The following is a 22,897-nucleotide window of genomic DNA, read 5'->3' on the forward strand; positions in this document are numbered from 1 at the left end:
ATCCAAACCGTGAGTGGAAACGGGTTTTCTTTTGATCGGCCATAGCTGAAAATGGCTCCACAGGATGCTTACATTGCCTCACATCTTGGAGAATTCTTAGGTGAAGGAGTGCAGATGGCGCTTGCCTGTGGTCTCCCAGAGGGACTGACTATGACCCAGCTTGTGCCCTTCCGAAGCTCCACCTGTGCTGACTCAGGAGCACACCTCTTTACATGTGCAGCAGCTTGAGCAGGAGAAACTTTGTTCTTTGACACACTTGAGTTACACTAACATCTTTTTATTTACCCTGTTTTTTGTTGAGATAGGGGCGTAACGTGTTGAGAAAGTTCATGCTCAGTGTATACATGAGACCCTGGGATCCATGTCCCAACCCCTCCACACACACACATTCCTCACTCCTAAACCACTGATAACAATAAGTAGTTTTCTACATAGAAAAGGCCATGCTATCTTGTCACAATCCATTCTTCCCCTTTTCCCCCTGCAGTGAATTTTGTTGCTATTAAAAGAAAGTTATGCAAAAAGTTTTTTTCTTGTCAAAGAAGTTGAGTTATGCCTAATTTTCCGTTTTTATAAAGCTGTAATTTCTCAGACAAGTCACTGACTCCATTCTTCAGCTCCTCACCAACTCTTCCCTTTAACTAAGGTGTTCTGACCCGATGACCCCCTCAACTTGCAGCAGCTACTCTCAGTATTTCTCTGTAACGGTCTGTGCTTGGGAATGTGCACGTGGGTGTAGATGCCCAAAGAGTCCAGAAGTGGGCATAAGATCCTGTGTGGCTGGAGTTACTGGTGACTATGTTGTCACCCATGATGAATGCTGGGAACTGAACTCTGGTCCTTACTGTTCCTCACTGCTGCTTTCACCCTCTTCTTACCTGTGTGTTCTTCTCAACATGCTGCAAGCATCCAATCCCACCCTTAGCCTTAGTTGGGTACCACTGGGGAGTAGTAAGGACCCAGAGCCTTCAGAATTCCATCCCAGCTGCTCACAGCCCTTGTGACTTCAGGTGAGTCATCTTAGTCCTCTTTGTTTCCATTTCTTACTCTGGAAAACAGATGAAAATGGTACTTGCTACCCAGGGATCTGGTGCAGATGGAGGGTTAATGTTAAAACTGGCGGAAGAGTGCCTCGTCTATATCAAGCCAGCTTAAACTTTATCTCTCTTATCCTTGTGTTTGCTGATGTAAGTGGTTATGCCGGTTACATTGTTACACACGGGGAGCTAGATCTTTTCACTGTCTTGGTTTTTTATTCTCACCTGGAATACTCTAAGTAAATATTGAATTTTTGATTCCTTCCACCCATTCCTCATTTTCAGACTTATTCCTGGAAGGCCACCACAGTCTGTTTTTTCCTATGAGTAGCCAGAGCTCATACTTACAGCACCAGTGGCTAGGATGCACTAGAAATTTTGCCCTTCTTGCTTTATCCGAAATCTCTTTGTATCTCTCTCTAGCCTTCTGACTCCAGTGGCTGGGAGGTAGAGCATGCACAGCCACAGCCAGCCACCCTGCCTCCTGGTGGCCGTACTTAGAATTGGTGTATAGCTCAGCATCCTGGTAAAAAGAATTTATCAAGCCAGGCGGTGGTGGTGGTGCGCACCTTCAATCCCAGCCCTCAGTAGGCAGAGGCAGGAGGATCCCTGTGAGTTCAAGGCCAGCCTGGTCTACAAGAGCTAGTTCCAGGATAGGCTTGATAGCTACATTGAAACTCTGTCTCAAAAAACCAAGAAAAAAAAAACTGTGCCCAAATTTCAAGACACACTTTGGTCATTTCTTTTATAAACAATGACATGGTGACATTGGCTCCAGGCTCCTCTCTTTCTTATGTTCCTCCCTCCTTCCCTTATCTCTCTTGCACAAATATCTCTCTGTAATAGGTAGAGTATGTGGGAAGCTTGGACAACAATCCCTGGAACATCAAGCTTCCTCTGGTTTACTGTGGCTTTGTAGAGCATCTATGACTATAGCCTACGTTGTTTCTGCTGCATGGAAATCATACTCATGTTTGAAAGGACAAAAGCTCCTTAACCCTGTTCCTTGTTCTCTCTTTCCTCCCCAACCCTTCTACATGTGAAGGCAAGTGTATTTGCATCCTTTACGTTAGGGTTCCTTAAGAGTTAGCTGTAGACCCTGGATCTTAGCTCCCTGAAGATCATTGCTCTTACATACAGAATTGCTAGTGTTTGGTCATTTTCTTTTACTAACCAAATGGTGATTTCATTCTCTAATCTGCAAGAATGGTTTGCCTTCACGACTGCTCTCAGCCAAGCTCACCCGTGTTGTAATCAGACCCAGTTGGCAGCAATGACCTGAGCTTCTTGCCAGATTTATAAAGCAAATTAATCCCCCAAGCTGCATGTTATTCCTGTACCCTCAGCATCAAATCCTATTTGTTTACGACAGTCCAAGCTGACTTTGCAGAGCAGATGTGGTGTCTGATGCAGTTTAGTGGTGACAATGCTGGAATCCTTTGGCCTTTCTAATGCTTGTTTGTTTAATTTTGCAGTCTTCACGTATAATAGTGCCAACAGGGAAACCTGTGAACACAGCCATGGCCAGTGCTCCCAACATGCCTTCTGCACCGACTATGCCACTGGCTTCTGCTGCTACTGCCAGTCCAGGTTTTATGGAAATGGGAAGCACTGTCTGCCAGAAGGTGATTGACAAACTGGGGCTGCTGTGTGAACAGCGTCACCACTTGCCTGTTTCTAGTTACTGTGTGGGCTGTGATTGGTAATCCTTATGTCTGTACTATGTGAATCATAGCACTAATGATTGGATGCCTAAATAACAATTACTTATTTATATATTTATTTATTCTCAATTTGAGAAATAACTAGAAAGGATTCCACTTGCCCATTCCTAACTCTGTAGAGCTACAGGGGAGGGAAAAGAAGGAGGATAGGAGATATTACAAACAGGCTGGGTCATTAAGTGAGTAGTTGATTGGTTAGAGCATCATCAAAGGTTCTTGCTAAGCTAGATATGGCGGTACATGCCCATAATCCTAACACTCTGGAGGGAGGCTGATGCAGGAGGGTCGAGAGTTGAAGGCTAGCCTGGATTTCATAGTGAGCATCCATAGAGATCTTATTTCAAGAAAACTAACATCAATAATGATAATAATACTATTAAAGTGATTTTTCCAAAGAATGACCATTAGATGCAGTCAGGGGAGTTCTTTTATCTCTGTACACCTGTCCTGATCTTGATGCGGGCAAAAATTGGGAAGATTCTCTTTGCCTTTCAGGAGTACCTCACCGAGTCAATGGGAAAGTGAGTGGCCACCTCCGAGTGGGTCACACTCCTGTGCACTTCACTGATGTGGATCTCCATGCTTACATCGTGGGCAATGATGGCAGAGCCTACACTGCCATCAGCCACATCCCACAGCTGGCAGCCCAGGCCCTTCTCCCTGTCATCCCAATCGGAGGCCTGTTTGGCTGGCTCTTTGCTTTGGAGAAGCCGGGCTCTGAGAATGGCTTCAGCCTCACAGGTGAGTAGAGCTCAAATTTGGCAAATGAGAATTCAAAAGTGGTACCTGTGGAATACCTACAGATCCTTTCCTAACTCTCCCTGCCCACCCTTGACATACATAGGTCATAGTTTTTAAGTTGAGTCATGGCTACAGAGGAGGCCATGTAACTGAATATGGAACTTGCTAAAAAGGTTTCTGGTTGCTCAAAAAAATGTATAAGCCTACAATGAATACAGGTGTTTCCGACAGCACTTGCCTGTAGTGTGACTCCAAAGCAGCCCTGGCTCTGAGCACACAATGCACACAGTTTGTAAAAGGTTGCCTGGGCGCCTGTGCTCAGACTCCAGTCCATTGGAGGTTTTGAATTGCAGCGTTCCTGCTGTACATACAAAGCTTTCTACTCTACAGAAATATGCTGCTTTGGTGGCTGGTAACGTTCTCTTGTCTTCTACTGTCATCCCTTAGCAAGTAGGTATCAAGTTAATGTAGCTTTGGATCGTTCTCTGTTAATATTTAGATTAAAAAAAACCCAATATTTTCTATTCTTGAAAATTGCTTACTAATTTGTAGGTTGTAAGGATTAGGGTGCACTTTCCAACAATTGCTGAGGTGTCCCCAAACATACTTCTGCCATTCTGTGACATTTTCAGCATCAGTGATTCCAAACTCAAAGCCAGTTGACTCTGAAAAGACTAAAGATATTCGTTCTCCTGCAGTGTGAAATCTTCAGCTAAGAGATGATTCTTTGTATAAAATAACAAGCTAAATAAATAAATATAAAATGAATAAAACAAGCAAGTCCATCTCAGTAAAATGCAAGCTTTCTTTCATTTTTAATAAGTGATAAATTTATATCAATACCAGAGCATTGCTTTAAAATACATTTCTTTATGGACTGTTATCTGTAAATGTGTCCATATCTTACACATATATATCCAGGCAGAGTAAGAAGGTCTTGGTAAAAGTCATGAGTGGAAGAGTTTAAAGGCTCTGGGAGATCGCTACTGTCCAGACTTAACTGCACACAGATCACCTGGGTGGCTGTGAGACCATAGAGGGCCAGGGTGAAGCTGTGACTTGCCAATGAGTCCTCAGTAGATGTCAGCAGGGAGCATGGGGGAGGGAGTGGCTTCTCGTATACCTGCTAGCAACACGCATTTCCTTTCTTGCACACAAAGGCCTGTACTGTGAGACAAGTTCTTTCCCCACCTCTGGCTGCACGGCTCAGCTGCCATTTAAAGGATATATAGTATGTCTCCTTTACTCAAGATTTAAATGAAACCATGTGTCAAAAGTAGTTAAAACATAGTATGCAAAGTTAAACTTGAATTTCGGGAAAAAGAAGTTTTAAAATATAAGTATGCCCATATATATTACATAGGATATATGTGACCAAAGTATTAATGATTTATCTGAATTTTAAATTCACTAAATATCCTGGTTTATGTGGGATTTGCTAACCTGGCAAGCTGAGAAAGAAAGTCCCGCATTATCTCTTACAAAATATAAAAAAAAATTATCTCCCATAAAGAAAACAGGGCAGGGGCAATTGAAATTCTTTGAGTGATGCTGAAAGTGTCAAATAGGGGTAAACGCGAACCAAATAATGGCAAGCTAACTCTAAATAGAGTATTCTAAGTTTTTTCTTTATTAAAAGGGAAAACTCATGGAACAGGAATGGGGGTACAACATCAAGGTATGGAGCATGGGAAGAACAGGCTAAGTTGGGTGAGATTGTGATTTTTGGTACCCTAAATCATGCCCCAACCAGGTCCAACCTCTTAAAGGTTCCCCATTACCTCCCTCTTTTGTCTAAATAAAAACCAATACAAAACTATGATACACTAAGAACAGATATGATATCAAGTATAAAAAATAGAATTACAATCAACATAAACAATATTAAGCAAGGAATATATGCTAAATGTTTTAATAATCATTCTATCCTAAGGAGTTTAAGTCATGTGTTAGAAATGGCTTGGCTAGATCATAAGAAGAAGGTAACTAGGACTATATAATCTTCAAACCTATCAAAAGCCTGAGAAGGAAGATAATAATATTACTTGAATAGGCAGGAAGTGCAATCAAGCAGCTTCCAGATGTGCAGTAGATACCAGACAACTGGCTATCTGGGCAATCCCCCAAAGTCTCATTTGCAATGTTGAAGCAACCAACTTTGGCTAAGGCCTAGAGTAACTAACAGACCCTTTTCTGAAGCAGGAAAATTTCCATAACCATCTGACCTTGTCTTAGCAAGGTTTAGCAGTCCTTTTTCCTATATCCTGCTTGTCCTGTTCAGATATCATGTATTTTCTCAGTGGTCAAGGCATGCGCAGTTCCTTGCACAAAGGCCAGTTTTGCCAAGAAGAAAACAAGCTCCAAGTGAAGTGTCTTTAGTGCTCAACATTCTCTCAGGAATAGATTTGTGCTGCCAGGAGCAATCATGTCTGATGTCAACAGAACCCTAAGTTATTTAAATGCCATGTTCTACAGGTCTTTGAAGTGGTTGAAGTTCACATATCTATTCAGAAATCTCTGTATCTAAAGAACCTATTAGTCTGACTATAAGTATGACAAACATGAATGACTATTGACTTATAATACTTAATACCTATATAACTTAAAGACTAAGACTTCATATTACTCAACAGTCTTTAAACAACTGTGGAGTAAATAAGGACAATGACCTCAAAATGTAAACAGTGTATAAGAATCTTGATCAGAAGTAGAAATATATAATGCAATATGGTAAATCCTAAAATTGTATCAATATACAAAATGTCTTAAGCAGAGATAGAAACATGCTTGTGTACAATCTGACAAAATAACTTTGCATAGTTATTTCTAAAATAACTTTATAAATATTGTAAACAGAAATAGGAGCATATTCAATATAACAAATATAATTTGAACTTATATCAATATACAAGAATCTGTACAAATATAAATTGTCCATAAATAGTAACTCACAATATTCACTCTTACTCACTATTATTATATTATATTATATTATATTATATTATATTATATTATATTATATTAGTGTGGGTAAACTCACACTAATCATCCTCCATGTCATCCAGAACAGTATGTTTGTTTGTTTTTTTTTACAGTAGGCAATGGATTTTTAATTTTTCTCGTGAAACATGTTCTCCACCATGACTGGGAATGACTTGACCATGTTTGACATGGGGGCCTGTGAAAGGTCCCCCAAAAAGTTTTCCAATGGTATCAGGTTGTCTTGTCTGTCTTTTGTTGATCTACATTTATTGGCCCAATGTCAGCATTTACCACACCGCCTACATATCCCAGAATGCTGAGACCAGCTATTCTTGTCATTTCCATAGGAGACATTATTCCTAGGAATTTCTTGTCTACAATCCCTTCTCAGATGTCCTATTCTACCACAATTAAAACATTTGGCATCATGGTGTGTCCTCATACCATTGGAAATGGCTTCTCTTACCCAAGCCTCAGTATTATAGTCAAATGTCTCAACATTTGTTGTTTGCAAGATCCATTCATCTATTGGTGCTGATCTAACCTTTAAAGGCCCAAGGATCTTTCTGTATTCTAAGTTGGAATTTTTAAAAGCAAGAGATTTAATAAGTACTCATCTAGCTTCTGACTCTGTTACACCTACTTGTATAACCTTAGTTAATCTTTGTAAAAAGTCACTAAAGGGTTTTCTCTGGCCCTGTTTAACCCTAGTATATGATTTAATTCTCCTTTCTGGTTCCTGAATACTGTCACAAACATTAAAAGCTGCTGGGCTACAAGGGACAAGGTGTGTTTGTTATAGAGAGCCTGGTCCTGAGGATCAGAGTAATCGTCCTCGCCAAGAATTTGATCTTGGGAAGCCTCAAATCCTTTTGCTTTTCCCTGTTGTTCTAAAATTTTTGTCTCTTTTCACCAATAACACTTTCAAAGCAGCTGAGGTCCATCTTCTAGGACAGCTGAGATTATTGAAGTCAATTGTGTGGGGTAGCCTTATTGTTTGAAGCCCGCATTTTCACCATTTCCCTAACAAATGGCGAATGTGGGTCATAAGATACTATTGCTTGTTTAATTTCTTTTAGATTGCTCATACCTGTACGTTGCCATGTATATTTTTGACTACCTTAGGGTGTTTTGTGCCAGATGGTTTCTCAGATGAAATTACTAGATAGGCAGCTAAAACTCTGGGAAAGTCACCCTGGAGTCCGGCACATACTAAAGCCAGATCCTGTCCTTGTGCCTTCTGTCCCTGCTCATCAGTCTTGATGATTTCCTCAATCTTTTTAAATCTCTTTACCACTGCCTTTTGCAAAGTCTAAATCTCCTGGCCAGTGTTTCATTTTAATGTCCTTATTGAGGATTCCCAGGTATGAAATTTGTTCAGTAAAGATACATCTTATCTTTGGACATAATTTTGATGGCATACATAGTAACCTCATGGAGAGATACCTTATCCATTAATATATCAGAACTTTTTATAGATTTCGATTAAATTCAGCAGCATGAATTCTTTCAGATAATGTCTCAGCACCCTTCAACATTGACTGGATTTTGTCTGTCAAATTAATGCTATCCCTCTCCATATTGTTAAGTTTTCCAACTAGCTGTTCATTATTAGTCTGTAAAGACTGTATCATTTTTAAAAGTGCCTCATTCTTGGTTCTGTTATCAAACCATTTTCTAAACAAGCTAATATTAAAAGTAAAACTAGTTTCCAAAATTAAATAAATGGATGCATAAGGAAAACCATATAAGCCTTGCAGAATACCATCTATGGCATAAGCAAAATGATTATCAAATTCTTAAGTGGTAATATTATTAGTCATCTTGTAATTTTTCTGATCTTACCTGTTGTAGGGCAATTACAATAAATTGGAGTAGGTGTAATAATCTTTTTGTTTGTTTGTTTGTTTGTTTTTTTGAGACAGGGTTTCTCTGTAGCTTTGGTTCCTATCCTGGAACTAGCTCTTGTAGACCAGGCTGGCCTTGAACTCACAGAGTAGGTGTAATAATCTTAAAGGCCATTGGCTAAAGGAGGATTCGAGAACTTTGGGAGAGCAGGAGGTCTGCAGTTAGGACTGAGCACAAGCTGGCATGTTCTCCTTAGGTACTGTCTCCATCAGAGACCAGAAGAGGACATACACACTAGTGACTAGCTGCTTGAAGCCATGCCTCTTCTACGATAGGGAGGTAGTCTACCACCCAAGCCCCAGCCAATCCTCAGAATGATTTATTTAAACAAGACCTCTTGTCACCCACTTGCTGAGCTTTTGTTTTCTGCAGGTGCTACTTTTGTGCATGAGGTGGAAGTTACTTTTTACCCCGGAGAAGAGAGGGTTCGTATCACTCAGACTGCTGAGGGGCTTGACCCAGAGAACTATCTGAGCATTAAGACCAACATTGAGGGTCAGGTGCCCTTCATTCCGGCGAATTCCACAGTTCTCATTGCTCCATACAAAGAGCTTTATCGTCACGGGGACTCAGGTATGTGTGAGTTTCCACAGCTGTAAAGTGGACATGGTATCTGCCTCAACGAGATAGTGACAAGGCTTAAAACACAGGAACGTCCTGGAACACAAAGTGACACTGATATAATTTTGCTCTTGTTTTTTAGAAAGTATTCACCATGTAGGCAAGCAGAGAAATGACTCCTGAACATAAGGATGTCAATATCTTTGCACATTATTTTCTGGAGGCAATAACTGATAAAATACTGTCCTCTCAGGCATGGACTGTATTGACAATTAAGATTCATGATTGCCCTGTAACTGTTTCAGCTGATGATTTTAGTTTACTTTGAACTAAATACAATGATTCTTTTACAGTGCTATGAAATGAACCCGGGATTTGGAGTCAACACAAAATTTATTCACATCCTAGGTTTGCCATTTAAAGTCTATGGAGAAAAAAATCAACAGAAAGCTTACTTTCTTCTCTTTTAGCATGAGAATAAAAACATCTTTTCTGATTGCCTAACACAGTTGGTAAATTTCATAAGGTGTAATAAGCTGTATGTGTGTCCAGCCTGCAGCCTGGAGGCTACATCCATCCCAGAATAGCTAGCTATAAATACAGTCCAACACATTTGTAGATGATAGTGTTGTGTCACAATGTCAAAAGCCTGACACATTTATATGCAGTACTAGCCACATGCAAGATGCCCAGCGGTCACTGTTGTCATCTTGAATTTGGTCTGGCCTCCAGCTTCCAGCATGAGAGCTGGGTACGGGGAAAAGTCTAGAACATAGACCCTGACTGTGACCAGAATATACTGGGGCCAATCCTGGCATGACTCCCAGCCAGAGAGGAACAACTTTTTCCTCAGCTGGTGTCTTGCCAGCTAACCAAAGTACAGAGCATTTGGAGTATTCCTTTTGTGGAATGTGTCTCAGATCTTGAGACATACTGAGTTACAGTTCTACCACATCCAAGCCCCGCTTCTTGGGCTGTTCATCTAAACTCTGTGGTCTCTGCACACACTGTCAGTGCCTGTCTTGCACAGCTACGAGGAACAAAGTAGGTAGTGTGAAGATAGCTCTCAGCACACCAGTGGCTATCAACACACCAGCACATCATAATGCTTGTTCTTAGTGTAACGGTTGTTGTTTCTCCTCCTCAGCAGTATGGCTTTGTCTCCACTCAGGTTCAAGGGGGTTCTAGGTCTTTCCTTCCAAGCTTCCTGTAGAGCTCAGGAAGTTCTCAGTGGAACCTGCTCCAGGAATGGGGTGAAAAACGGTAGAAAAAAAATTACTTCTAATATGAACATTTTTGGTTTTGGTATTATAAAAGTTTACCAGTTTGCTTGTAAAATGTTCATTACAGCTGTGACCTCTTCCAGTTCCAGAAGTTTCTCTCTCACTTCTGGTTCTATCAACCAAACATGGTCCTACCACATAGACCAGAACATCACTTATAAGGCATGCCGGCATGCCCCCAGACACTTGGCCATCCCTGCCACCCAGCAGCTGACTGTGGACCGGGCTTTTGCTTTATACAGTGAGGAGGAGGGTGTGCTGAGATTTGCTGTGACCAATCAGATTGGCCCTGTGGAAGGTATGTATATTATTTTTGTTGGGCAAAATTCATATCCTTTCTTAGAAGCCATCAAACAGTTTTGTTGCAATTAAAGTTCTGTGAGTTCCAGATAAAAAAGTCAATAAAGTGTGGCCCTGTGTAGACAGGCAAGTGTAGAACTTCGAGAACATAGCCCTGCCAAATGTCAGAAACTGAAGTATGGCACCTGGGCCTGGGTGGTACCAGTCAGCCTTTTCCCTTGATATGTGAATAGGGATTTAAATCAGTGGAATTTAAGTGAGAATCTAAAAGTTAAATGCTCTTGTTTGCAGTCAGTTCAACACAAATTTTAGTTATTATTGTGTATAATGGGGTAGGTGTATGTGTATTGTGTTATGTATGCGTTGGTGTTCACAGCAAGTTCGTGGAATCCATTCTCTTCTGCTTTTACATGAGTTCTGGGGATTGGACTCAGATTTCCAGACTTTCTCAGCATGGCCTTGACCTACTGAGCCAGCCTCAGATGGTTTTTTTATTTGACAAAGACATCAAAATAGTTCAATAGGAGAATAAGTCTTTTAAACAGGTGATGTTGAAACAACTTTCCAAATGCAAGATAGGGACCCCTATCTTGCCTCAGGTGTCAACAAAACCCAGCTCAAAGTGGGCCAGAGACCTAAATGTAAGACCTAAACTTATATGTACTAAAGGCTTGTCTTCAGATGTCCATGCTATTTGGGAGGTTCCGGAAACCTTAGGAGAAGGGCACCAGCTGGAAGAAGTAGATCGTGGGGTCATAACCTCATGGGTTATATCTTGTCCTATCTTCCGCAGTCATGAGTGGCCTCTGCCACATACTACTGCTGTCATGGTCTCCCTTACCACAATCAGAAGCAATGGAGTCAGACTGTAGACTAAAACCTGAGCTAGCATAAGTGATGATAATACTAACACAGCAGCATTGTTCAAAATAGCCAACAGGTAGATGCAACCTAGATGAATATCAACCAGTGAACACATACAAAATAGTCCTAAAGCCAAACAATAAAATATTACTCAGTCATTAAAAGAAATGGAGTACTCGTTCATCCTACAGCTTGGGTTGCACTTGATAGCATTGTGCTAAGTGAAAGAAGCCACAATGCATGATTCCATGGACATAGAATGTCCAAATCTAGAGAGATAACCAAGTAGACTAACAGTTGTTAATGGACAAGAGAGGATAGACAAGGTCACTTAAGAGTGTAGGGTTTCTTCTAAGATGATAAATGCCCTAGTAATCAACCATCATGGTAATTGTGCAGCCTAGAAACATCTCTCTGTATATCGGCAGGAATCCGCCATGCTCTCCCACCTGCCCAAGCCTAGTAGACCTGATCCCACCACCTGCCCAGGCAGGAAGAGCCGAGCCACTTGGCATGGTCTTGGCTACTTTCCTCCCAACCCCAAGTGGGCACACAAACACCCGGACCCACAAATGCTCCATAGCCAGAGTTTGCACCAGTGGCAGGGCCCACGAAGCCTTATTTTAAAATGGCGCAGCTTTTTTTCCTGTTGCTGCTGCTGAGTCAGGAAAATCTCTCTGTGGCATGCTGCCAGCAAAAAGCTGTGTTAAACTGTCTTTTTTTTTTTTTTTTTGGCGTGTCTAGAATTAAGCTCTCTCAGGTTTTTAAGTGGATTTAGTCCATCACGTTGGCGCCAGTTGTTACAAGGAGAAGGTCCCTTGTTTGTTCTGGCCACCCAGCTAGCTTACACCTGAAATAACTACACAGAAAACTGTATTAATTAAAACACTGCTTGGCCATTAGCTCTAATTTTTTATTGGCTAACTCTTACATATTAGTTTAACCCATCTCCTTTAATCTGTGTATCATCACGTGGCTGTGGCTTGCCGGAGATTCTAACCAGCGTCCATCTCAGGCAGAGGATCCATGGCTTCTCCCACTCTGCCCTTCTTCCCAGCCTTCAGTTCTGTCTTCTCCACCTACCTAAGTTCTGCCCTATCAGGCCCAAAGCAGTTTCTTTATTCATTAACCAGTGAAAACAACACATGAACAGAAGAACCTTCTACATCGTGTCCTAGGCAAGCTGGGATGGGCCTGCAAAGGAAGTCGACAAAAAAGTCAAGATGATAATTGAATTTTCTAAACCAATCACCGTGCTTTCCCCTAGGAGAAGAGGTTTGTGAAGATAAAGGGACTGGCTCCTGCACTCAGTTTGTTGTTAACACTGCGAGCCCAGAGTCAGCATCTGTAAGAGGTGACTGAGAAATCTGTGTTGTCGTTGGAGCTCAAGGCCCCTTACGCCTCCAGAGATTAAGTATGGGTGTTGGCTCAGCCATACGTTAGCAACAGAGGAAGCTGATGGGATCTTGGTTGAAAGGAGAAGCCTGAGTTTATTAGTTTGGTTGCTTTGGATATAGGAAACTGATCCAACTATATAGAATGAAATAGGATGCCAATCTAAGCATTGGGCAGTCAAAGATGATATTACAATGTAGTAAATTAATGCATGAAGATGCCACTTGATTTTTTTCTTGTGGAATATTACTCTACCTATGTAAAAGTGTGTTACATTTGCTTATGCTGCATTTGTTTAATTATGCAAAGGTGTGTTGCTTTTGTTTATGCTGAATTTGTTTAATTATGTAAAGATGTGTTGCCTGTCACCTTGCCTGTCTAAGGCACCTAATTGATCTAATAAAAAGCTGAATGGCAAATAGCTGGGCAATAGAGGAATAGGCGGGGCTGGTGGAACACAGAATAAGTGGGAGAAATCTAGACTTGAGAGAAGAGGAGAGAATGAAGGAGAAAGAGTGGGAGATGCCCCTGGCCAGCCAGTCAGACACAGTAAGACATACCAAATGAAAGGTAAAAAGATTCAAGGCAAAACATAGATAAAGAGAAATGGGTTAATACAACTTATAAGAGCTAGAAAGAAATGAGCATATCAAATAATAAGCTGAGCTTATTAGTTATATAAATAACTAAGAAGTCCCCATGTCATGATTTGGGAGCTGGTTGTTGGCCCAAAAGAAAGCCTGTAAATCAAGAAGGAAGAGCACAACTGTATTTCATAAGGAGAGAGAAAAGCACCTGTGGAACACAGCCGCGCCCCTCATATCTGCCCTTGCAGATGGAGGCATCAAGACTATAAGAAGAACCATTAGAGTAGCAGTTCTCCACCCCATAGGGGTCACGTATCAAGTATCCTGCATATCAGGTACTTACATTACGATTTGTAACAGTAGCAAAATTACCGTTATGAAGTAGCAATGAAATAATGTTATGGTTGGAGGTAACCACCAGATGAGGAATTGTCACAGCATTAGCAAGGTTGAAAACCACTGTATTAGAGGAGGAACCACCAACACCATCGAGTCCTTTGGAATCATTTAGGGAAGCAGTTTATCTTTGGGTCTCTTTTTACAAAAGGAGAGTAAGCCAGCAAAAAAAGTACCAGTTGCTAGTTAGTTTTATGAGCTTCTTTCTCACCCAGACAAATAATATTTAATAAATAGCATGGTATATTGCCATGCATTGTCCTTAGTACCTTACATGAATTATCTATTCCCCACAGCAACCTCTACTCAACCAGGACTGTATTGTTATCACCCCTTTATAGATGTAAAACTTGAGGTGTTGAGGGAGGTAAAACACTCAAAAACGCAGCTAGTAAGCACCAGGCTGGGACTCAAACCCTGGCTCTGGGCACCACACAATGCAGCTGCAGCTTGTGGGCTCTGTCAGCTTCACAGAAGCCTCATAGGATAGTCGGAGATTTCATCAGAGTGTGGGGTTCAACCTTTTGTGACTGAACCATGTTTTACCCACAGAGGTACCATTCATTATTCCTGAAATGGAACAATAGAAAAGCACACACAAGGCACCAGAAGTAAACCCTCTTCCTCTTCTGTCACTGCATAGGAGCATGTGAAGTAAACCCTCTTCCTCCCCTGTCACTGCATAGGAGCATTTGAAGGCACCAGCAGTAAACCCTCTTCCTCCTCTGTCACTGCATAGGAGCATGTGAAGTAAACCCTCTTCCTCCTCTGTCACTGCATAGGAGCATTTGAAGGCTTAGGCTTTTCTAAGAAAAGGGACTGCTGACAGGCTGGAAGGCATGCTAAGCCATAACCTTGCAGCAATGTGGGCACTGTGTGGTTTTGCAAGGTGCAGATACAGTTAGTGTGATTTCCCGGCGAAGAAGAGAAGGCTGTAATCCTTGCTGTCCTCCAGCCACAGTTGTCTGTTCCTTGTAGTATGTTTGTGGTGTTGTCACAGAACAGGACCCAAGTTGCCATCCTTCCTCTCCAGGGATACTTGGGGAAATGTTTGGGCAGAGGGCCATTGAATTCGCATCAGTGAATTCAGCCGTTAGGGATGGCTCCTTTAAGGAAACCATTTTTCCCATTCTAATTGAGTCAATGGTTCCAGCTCCCCTGTCAGAGAGTCTCTAGTTTAAGTGGATGAAATATGAATGGCTTAAGACTATCCTTAACTGCAAGAGGAGAGAGCCAGCAGACTTAGAAATTATGAATAGTAAAGTGGTTTTAGGAATGTTTTCTCAAGATGTTACTGGAAGCCACACTTAGTGGCTGTGTGCAGAAGGGCTCACTGAAATAGCTGATTTTTAAGTTTTTGTCTTTTTTGCCATTTTTCTTAATAACGGGCTCTGCATTTTCCCTTTGCACTGGATTCTGAATTATATTACTAACTGAATTGCTTGTGATTATGGACATATTTGTGTTGGTGTAAGTACAGTAGTTTAAGAGTGCAGGTGGCCCACACCCTTAATCCCAGCACTCGGGAGGCAGAGTCAGGCGGATCTCTGTGAGCTCGAGGCCAGCCTGGTCTACAAGAGCTAGTTCCAGGACAGGCTCCAAAGCTACAGAGAAACCCTGTCTCAAAAAAACAAACAAACAAAAAATGGAGGTCAACTCTGGTCTGCTTCTAAAATTCTCGCTTTATTTAATGCCTAGCGGGGAGATAAACTCTAACGTACATACACACTTATGAATCTTTCCTGGATTATGCTGTGGTCAAAGTTTAATGTTGGAAAAGACTGCTGTATAAGAAGGTTAAGTATCAGCATTTATAAATTAAAGCATTTTGAAGATGACTATTCCCTTTGGAATGTATTTTAATATGAGGAAATGATTGTGGGGAGAATGGGGTTCTTGTTTTTCATGGGGCCTTCATATGACCCTGTTCTTAGTGAAAATCTGGCTGGAGACTGACTTCAGGAACTCTTGTCTGTGTGCCCAAGTTAACTGAGCGCTGCTTCACTAAGGCTGGGTTTTCCTCCCTGGGCCAGGAGGTCGAGAAGGAGGCATTCCCAGGATAGCTGTCCCACTCTTTTGTTTGTCAGAGATTCCCTTCCCTCTGCCAGCACTGAGGTGAACTGAGGACAAACTCAGCCAATCTCATATTCAGGTCCTGCTGGGGAAACTGATAATGAATGTTCTGCAGTGGAAATGCGCCATGCTGTTTGTTATAGTGTGCATGGGAGGAGTTTACCGAGAGTGGAGCCATCTCAGTCAAGGCACCACAGTTTACAACAGACTATTAAAGAAAACCAGAAAAATCTAACTTTTGTAGCAGGAAGGTGAGAGTGCTAGGGAGACAAAGACGCAAAGGCCTAGGAGGAAGCTCAGCCCCGGAAACAGAGGCCTGGGAAGAAGCTCAGCAAAGGCCTGGGAGGAAGCTCAGCCCCGGAAGCAGAGGCCTGCGGGGGAAGCTCAGCCCCGGAAGCAGAGGCCTGCGGAGGAAGCTCAGCCTCGGAAGCAGAGGCCTGTGGGGGGAAGCTCAGCCCCGGAAGCAGAGGCCTCGGAGGAAGCTCAGCCCCGGAAGCAGGCTGCAGAAACAAGCACACAGGGTACAACTAGCAACTACTTTGAACAAGTTCCAGCTGTAGACGGTGGCTGGCGAGTCACGAATGAGAGAGAAGTGACAGGGAATCCTGGTGCTAAGTGCAGGCAGAGGTCCTGCTACGGTGTGTCTGTAACTGCTAGGATTCTGGCGTCTACCAGTGAGAGAACCATTGAGCTGGTTGCACTTGGCATATACTGGGGTGTAATAACCTGCCCACCGAGGCAGAGTTCTGACACAGACTTCAGAGGCACAGGCCCCAGTTACTATATTTTGCATGGAGTATTGTAGTAGTCAACAGCTCCACAGACTGAGGAAAAGCAAACACTTCAGGCAGGGAAAAAGAGCTGTCCAGTGGAGGAGGAAGGAGGGAACTATTCCTTGAGATGGCCAGGCCTGCCAGTGAAAACACTAACTTTGGAAATACTTCATGTTGCATTTTTAAAAGCAAATCCAGCAGATATAAATAATTTTATTTGGATTTTGCACTGAGGAATTGGGAGTCACTGTGCATCTGAACCTCATCCCTGTTGTCTGTGCCTTTGCCTTAGATAGAAACTTTATGAGGTTCCTCTGGTGACAGCTGCAGCAGAGTGGTGGGTGGCATGGACCCTGGCCCGGGTTGTTTGGGTTTTTATCTCATTCTGACTCTACCACTTCTCACTGTAACCTTGAGTATGTTACTTGGTTTTCATAGCTATTGCTATAGTCTGCAGGCTGCACGTGTCCTTGTGTGAATTGAGTGGGGTTTTGGATGTAGACCGCTGCCTGGGAGGGGATGCTCAACAAGTGGCAACGACGACTGCATGACACTCTCTACAACTTATTAGAGATGGATCCACAAGATTAGGAAGTGTAGGGGACTGGAGAGATGGCTCAGTCGTTAAAGGCTAGGTACAGGACCAAAAATATAATAAGTGTAGACAGACATTGGGAAGCCATTTCTATTTATTTGGTTCTATCTTTACCAAGGAAGTTTTGAGGACCAGCAAGATGACTCAGTGGGTAAAGGAGTTTGTCATATGTATCAGTTTACTTTCTGTTGCTGTGATAAACACCATGACTGAAAGCAATTTGGGGAGGAAAATGTTTATTTCACTTTATAGGTCTGTAAAAGGAAGTCAGGGTAGGAACTCGAGGCAGGAGTCAGAGATAGGAACTGAAGCAGAGGCCACAGAGGAGTGCCGCTTGCTGGCTTATTCCTCCTGGCCTGCTCAGTTTGCTTTCTTGTACACCCCAGGACCACCTGCCCAAGAGTGGTACCACCCACTGTCAGTTGGGCCTCCTTACATCAATCATTAATCAAGAAAAGAATCTCAGACTTGCCTGTAGGCCAGTCTGATGAAGGCATTTTACCAGTTAAGTTTCCCCCTTCCCAGATGATCTGGGACTGTGTCAGGCCAATAAAACTAACCAGTACACTGCACAAACTCAGTTACCAGAGGTCAGCCCCTGCAACCCATATAAGTGTGGAAGGAGTGGACGCACTCCATGAAACTATCCTCTGACAAGTGCACCGTGGCATGCACATATGCTCACATGTATGAACACACACACATTTACATTAATAATAGAGTCTTCATTTTTTTTCTAAAAGAGACTTAGGATTCCAAACTTATTCCCCTGGTAGAACACTCCAGTCTTCAGTAAGACAATGAAATAGCAATGGCAATAGAAACTGTATGTGTCTATCTGTCGAGGACATGCATTGATCTGGGGGAATAAAAGCTTTTTCCAAGGTCTGTTTGGATGACTTACTGTTGTGCCTAACACACTAGCACTTACTAGCACTTCTCAACTGTAACACACATATGAACTCTTGAGCTAGGACTCTTGCTGAAATTGAGATTCTGACCCTGCGCGGTGTTAAGTCAGATTTAACCCACAGAAATGGTGACTTTGAAATGGAAGACTGACAAACGCAGAGCCAGAAATTTGGAGTTTGAGTCTTTGCCAATACACTTGCTGACCCTGTATTCAAGTAATTTATCCCTTGTCTTGCTCACTTTTCTTATGGGGACAGCAGTGTGGCCCAGAGTTACCCTGAGAATCCAAGGAGAAGCTAGATGCTTTCTTCCCCTAGAGGCAAACCTACTGAAAGCCAGAATTCTGCTCTACAGAGTAGGCACAAGGAAGCTGTTGAAATTAACCTTGAGATGCAAGCAATCCACCTTAGCTTTGAATGCCTAACATAGCAAGGACTCCTGTCTCCTTCCTGTTCTTCATATTCTCTCTGTGACCGTCACTCTGTCCCCTTTGCTGTTTCCCGTACATGCACAGTGGACTCAGCCCCTGCACCAGTGAGCCCTTGCTATGATGGGAGCCACACCTGTGACAGGACAGCCAAGTGCCGCCCAGGGGCAGGTAGAGACTACACCTGTGAGTGCGCCCCTGGGTTCCAGGGAGACGGACGGAGCTGTGTGGGTAAGAGACATGTCTGTTTCGTCACGTACCCCTTGCTCTCTCCAGCACCAAGTCTGTGGAGGACAAGTATGTGTAGTATTTGTGGTCTTTTTCAGGCAATGATTTTAACCTCTGTATATCTAGACACAGTTATATGAAAACTGAGGCCAAGTCTGGCTAAATTTGAGAAGATAGATTGGAGATGGGTATTTGGGGTTAGGGTTATAAAGAGAAGTCATCTTTTGAAAATTGATTGTTTACTTTTTAAAGAATTCTTGAAGTAGCCAAAAATTATCTTCTTGGCCAGGTGGTGGTGGGGCACACGCCTTTAATCCCAGCACTCGGGAGACAGGCAGATGGATCTCTGTGAGTTCGAGGCCAGCCTGGTCTACAAGAGCTACTTCCAGGAAAGGAATCAAAACAACACAGAGAAACCCTGTCTCAAAAAGAAAGAAAAAGAAAAAAATACCTTATTATGACTTAACTGGAAAGATTTGAACATGTTTTTCCTTATTTCTGATGAACTGCAACTTGGAATTTTACCCAAAATTTCACATGTCCATGGTTTCCATCAGTTAACCATTAGTTCCTCTGAAGCATCGTAGTGGTGGGAAGACTGAGTTGTCAGGTCTCCCATTTCCAGAATCCTCTGTTTCATCCGTGCTTTTGTGTCCCCATTTTTCTTAGATGTCAATGAATGCGCCACTGGTTTTCATCACTGTGGTCCCAATTCCGTGTGTGTCAACGTGCCTGGAAGTTACAGATGCGAGTGCCGCGGTGGCTATGAGTTTGCAGATGACCAGCACACTTGTGTCTGTAAGTATCAAGGGAAAAATTCCGTGTGTGTCAACGTGCCTGGAAGTTACAGATGCGAGTGCCGCGGTGGCTATGAGTTTGCAGATGACCAGCACACTTGTGTCTGTAAGGATCAAGGGAAAGTGTCTCTTTCCCTGTCACTAGAAAGATGCTGAACCCTACTTTGGGATTCCCTTACATCTCTACACTTGCTGTCCAGAGGCTCTGTTCTGTGTCTTTCTGAACGCTGTAACCCTCTGCTGCAGTTCAGTTCAGGCCTGTCCTGATGGTAGGTTACCACTGGGTTTTTCCCAGCTAGATCATATTGAGTTACTGGAGAATGTTCTCAGTTGGGATTCCTGGCCTTATCACATACCCAGACGGTGACTTGTAACACCTCAGCTTTATAAAGAATTCATGTTGAAAGGTGCCTGTCTCATGCAGTGGGCCAAAGACCCCACTCAAAATAAATATACCCTCTAGGGTTCTAAAACACACTAACTTAATCGATTGAAAAGACCTAGAATTCCAAATTTATCCCACTGATGGATCTAGCTGATAATAGAGAATTACACAGTCCAATCTCCAGTAAGATGACAAACTAGCAATGGTTAGTAGGAACTCTGTGTGTGTGTGCGTGTGCGCACACATGCATGCACACGTGCTTATTATACCTGTTGTGTGTACACAGTACTCTGAGGAATTACAAGCTACAACCAGAATCTGTTTTAATGACTTATTGTCATGCCTACTATTTTAGCACAAACACACACTAACACGTTTCAACTCTAATATGCATATAAATCTTGAGATACAAGATTGAGATTCTGAGACCCCCTACATTCCTTAAGATCCTCAGGTGTGCTGCTGATGTTAGTCTTTGGGTGGGGCTGGGAAAAGAAAGGCTCACGCACACACATTTCAGCACTTGGGACACTTTCATTTTTTTTTTTCAGTGATCGCCCCACCTTCCAATCCTTGTCTTGACGGTAGTCACACCTGTGCTCCTGAGGGGCAGGCCCGGTGTATTCACCAGGGAGGCAGTTCATTCAGCTGTGCTTGCCTGCCAGGCTTTGTTGGCACGGGACATGAGTGTTCTGGTGAGTGCCTGTGGGTAAGTCCTGACTGTTCCCTTTGGGTATGCATCCTCGTAGAGACACAGCCTCTCCCCTCCTGTTACTCACACAGCCTTGGAGTTGCCAAGAAAGCGGGCACCTTTAGAATCAGAAAGGCCAAGGGTGGTCCCTGGCACTGGAATGGTGGCACCCGTGGTCCTGGAGTGTGGTGCCAGCATGTGTAGACTGGAGGGACTCAGGCTACAGTGTCTTCCTACATTCTCCCACCCTCATAAAACACTTGGTGAGACAGAATCTGGTGTCTGTGTAGCCCTGGCTAGCCTGGAACGCAGTCACCGGCCTGTGCCTCAGGGATCTAGGGGTGTGTCACCGTATGTGACAGTTTTACTGTCTTCTTGTCATAACCTGTTAAGTTACCTGGGAGGAGAAAACCTCAGTCAAGGAACCACCTAGATCAGATTTTCACTTGGGGCATTTTATTGATTGCTAATTGATGTAGGATGGCCCAGTCTTCTGGGATGTACTGCTGGACTGTATAAGTTAACTAGCTAATTGCGAGCCCGAGAGCAAACCGTCAGCAGCATTCATCTCCAGGGTCTGCGTCTGTTCCTGTGTAAGATTCTATGACTGTCCTCAGTGATGGATTGTAGTCTAGAAGTGTAAACTCTGAAATAAACTCGTTCCTAAATTACTTTTGGTCATAGTGTTTTTTCTCAGCAACAGGAAGGCAAATGGGGTTTGGAGTGAAGGAGCATGCTGTTTAGGTAATGAAGTCCCAGGGAGTTGCAAGGCTGCCCTAGCACGTTACCTTAGAAGGCCCAGGTATGTGGGGGCAAAGGAGAAAAGAGTGCCCTTTACATTTTAATTTCCAAAGCAGGCTTTTTCCATTTCAAATACTTTCTATTCTTTATTTTCTCACTGTTTCATTTTACAATAACTAAGACAATGTAGAAGTTCATATAACTTCCCTGAATAACCTTTATATTGATGCATTCTACAGGTTCCTAGACATTCATGCTATTGAGTGTGGGTCTGATCTTTAAATAACCTCACAAGGCCCAGCTGCTCCCTGTGGGTCTGATGTCTGGGCATGGTTCAGTAGATACGATGGCATAGGATGCCCGGTGGGGCTGAAGACAAGGGTCACCAGAAACCTTTGCCACTTAGTATGGACAGGTGCAAGAACTGTTGGATGCAGTCTCAGTTCCATGATAGCCTGTTGTGCCCTTTGGTTTCTTTTCATGTGGGCCTCTCATTAGACAAGGCTGTTCTGAGTCACAAAACAGCTTGCTTTATTACAGCCTACCAGCAAGATGGAAGTCATCATCTCAGAGATGCTTGCAGTGCTGTTCTACTGCATTTGTTATGAGCATGTCTGTAAGGAGAGGACTCTTTGAGATGATGCCTATTCTGAGACAGGGGTCATTGAGAGCCATTTTGGAGACTCCCTATCATAACCACAGCCTGTAGTGTGTGGTAGTCTTCCAGGGTTAAGATAGAGGGCATTTTCCTAAAGGTTCCACACAAGTTAGGCTATGCTAATCATGAAATAAATAAAACTACAGCATGGTAGCTATGTGTATACATTCTTATTTAGAGGTGTTTCAAGTGTTCATTATGTCTGTGAGTGAAAGATCCTTGCCAAGAGGCTCTGTGTTGTGCGAACTGTGTGATCTTGAGGTGCACACATTTTTACCCTCTCAGATGAAATGGGGATTTGTGGATTTTCCTCCAGCCACCATTTGTTGAGAACCAGCCATCCTGGAAACTGCACTTGGATTTGGGTTCTCAGTCTGGTTTGAGTCACTAGGCTTTGGTTCAGAAAGAGTCTTCTCCACTTTCCCTCTGGAGTGGTTTCAGTCTTGTAATAGTGTGAGCTAAATAGTTCCCAGGCATGTTGTCATTAAGAATCTGGGTAACTTTGCAGGAAGAACAGATTGTCTTGAGGAGTTCAAGTGTGAGCTGAGGGAGCCAGGATAGAGAGGGTCTGTTCTGTCTTTGCTCAGGAGGCAAACATCATGGTGCAGACATTAGAGTCAAGATGTGTGTGCTCAGAGATGCGGGGTAAAGCATGCACAAGAGGGTGTGGGCGTAGAAGCAACAATGTTTAGTATTACACTTACAGATTCCAGGGAAGCTCACCACATGCCACACAGACACAAACAGCAGACATTTGCTTGTGACTGGACAGGGAACAGAGAGACAGCAAGGGCATATGGACCAAAGCATAGTGTTCTGGATAGCATAGAGGTTAATTG

The 22,897-nt window shown here is 42.9% G+C and overlaps 1 protein-coding gene across 3 annotated transcripts in view; it reads left to right on the plus strand.

Moving 5' to 3' along the window:
* The window catches only part of Nid2 (nidogen 2), a 61,379-nt gene that overhangs the window by 21,640 nt on the left and 16,842 nt on the right, over positions 1–22,897 (plus strand). For 2 of the 3 annotated variants that reach the window (XM_075950021.1, XM_075950020.1), the window contains exons 5-11: positions 2,513–2,662; positions 3,257–3,502; positions 8,765–8,965; positions 10,304–10,534; positions 18,646–18,789; positions 19,456–19,689; positions 20,520–20,663. In XM_075950021.1, the coding sequence (XP_075806136.1) occupies positions 2,513–2,662; positions 3,257–3,502; positions 8,765–8,965; positions 10,304–10,534; positions 18,646–18,789; positions 19,456–19,689; positions 20,520–20,663 (1,350 nt within the window). The remainder of the gene's footprint in view (positions 1–2,512; positions 2,663–3,256; positions 3,503–8,764; positions 8,966–10,303; positions 10,535–18,645; positions 18,790–19,455; positions 19,690–20,519; positions 20,664–22,897) is intronic. The other variant, XM_075950022.1, reaches the window with a different exon arrangement.

Source organism: Microtus pennsylvanicus, chromosome 15, assembly GCF_037038515.1.
Source record: "Microtus pennsylvanicus isolate mMicPen1 chromosome 15, mMicPen1.hap1, whole genome shotgun sequence".
NCBI classification, from domain to species: domain Eukaryota; kingdom Metazoa; phylum Chordata; class Mammalia; order Rodentia; family Cricetidae; genus Microtus; species Microtus pennsylvanicus.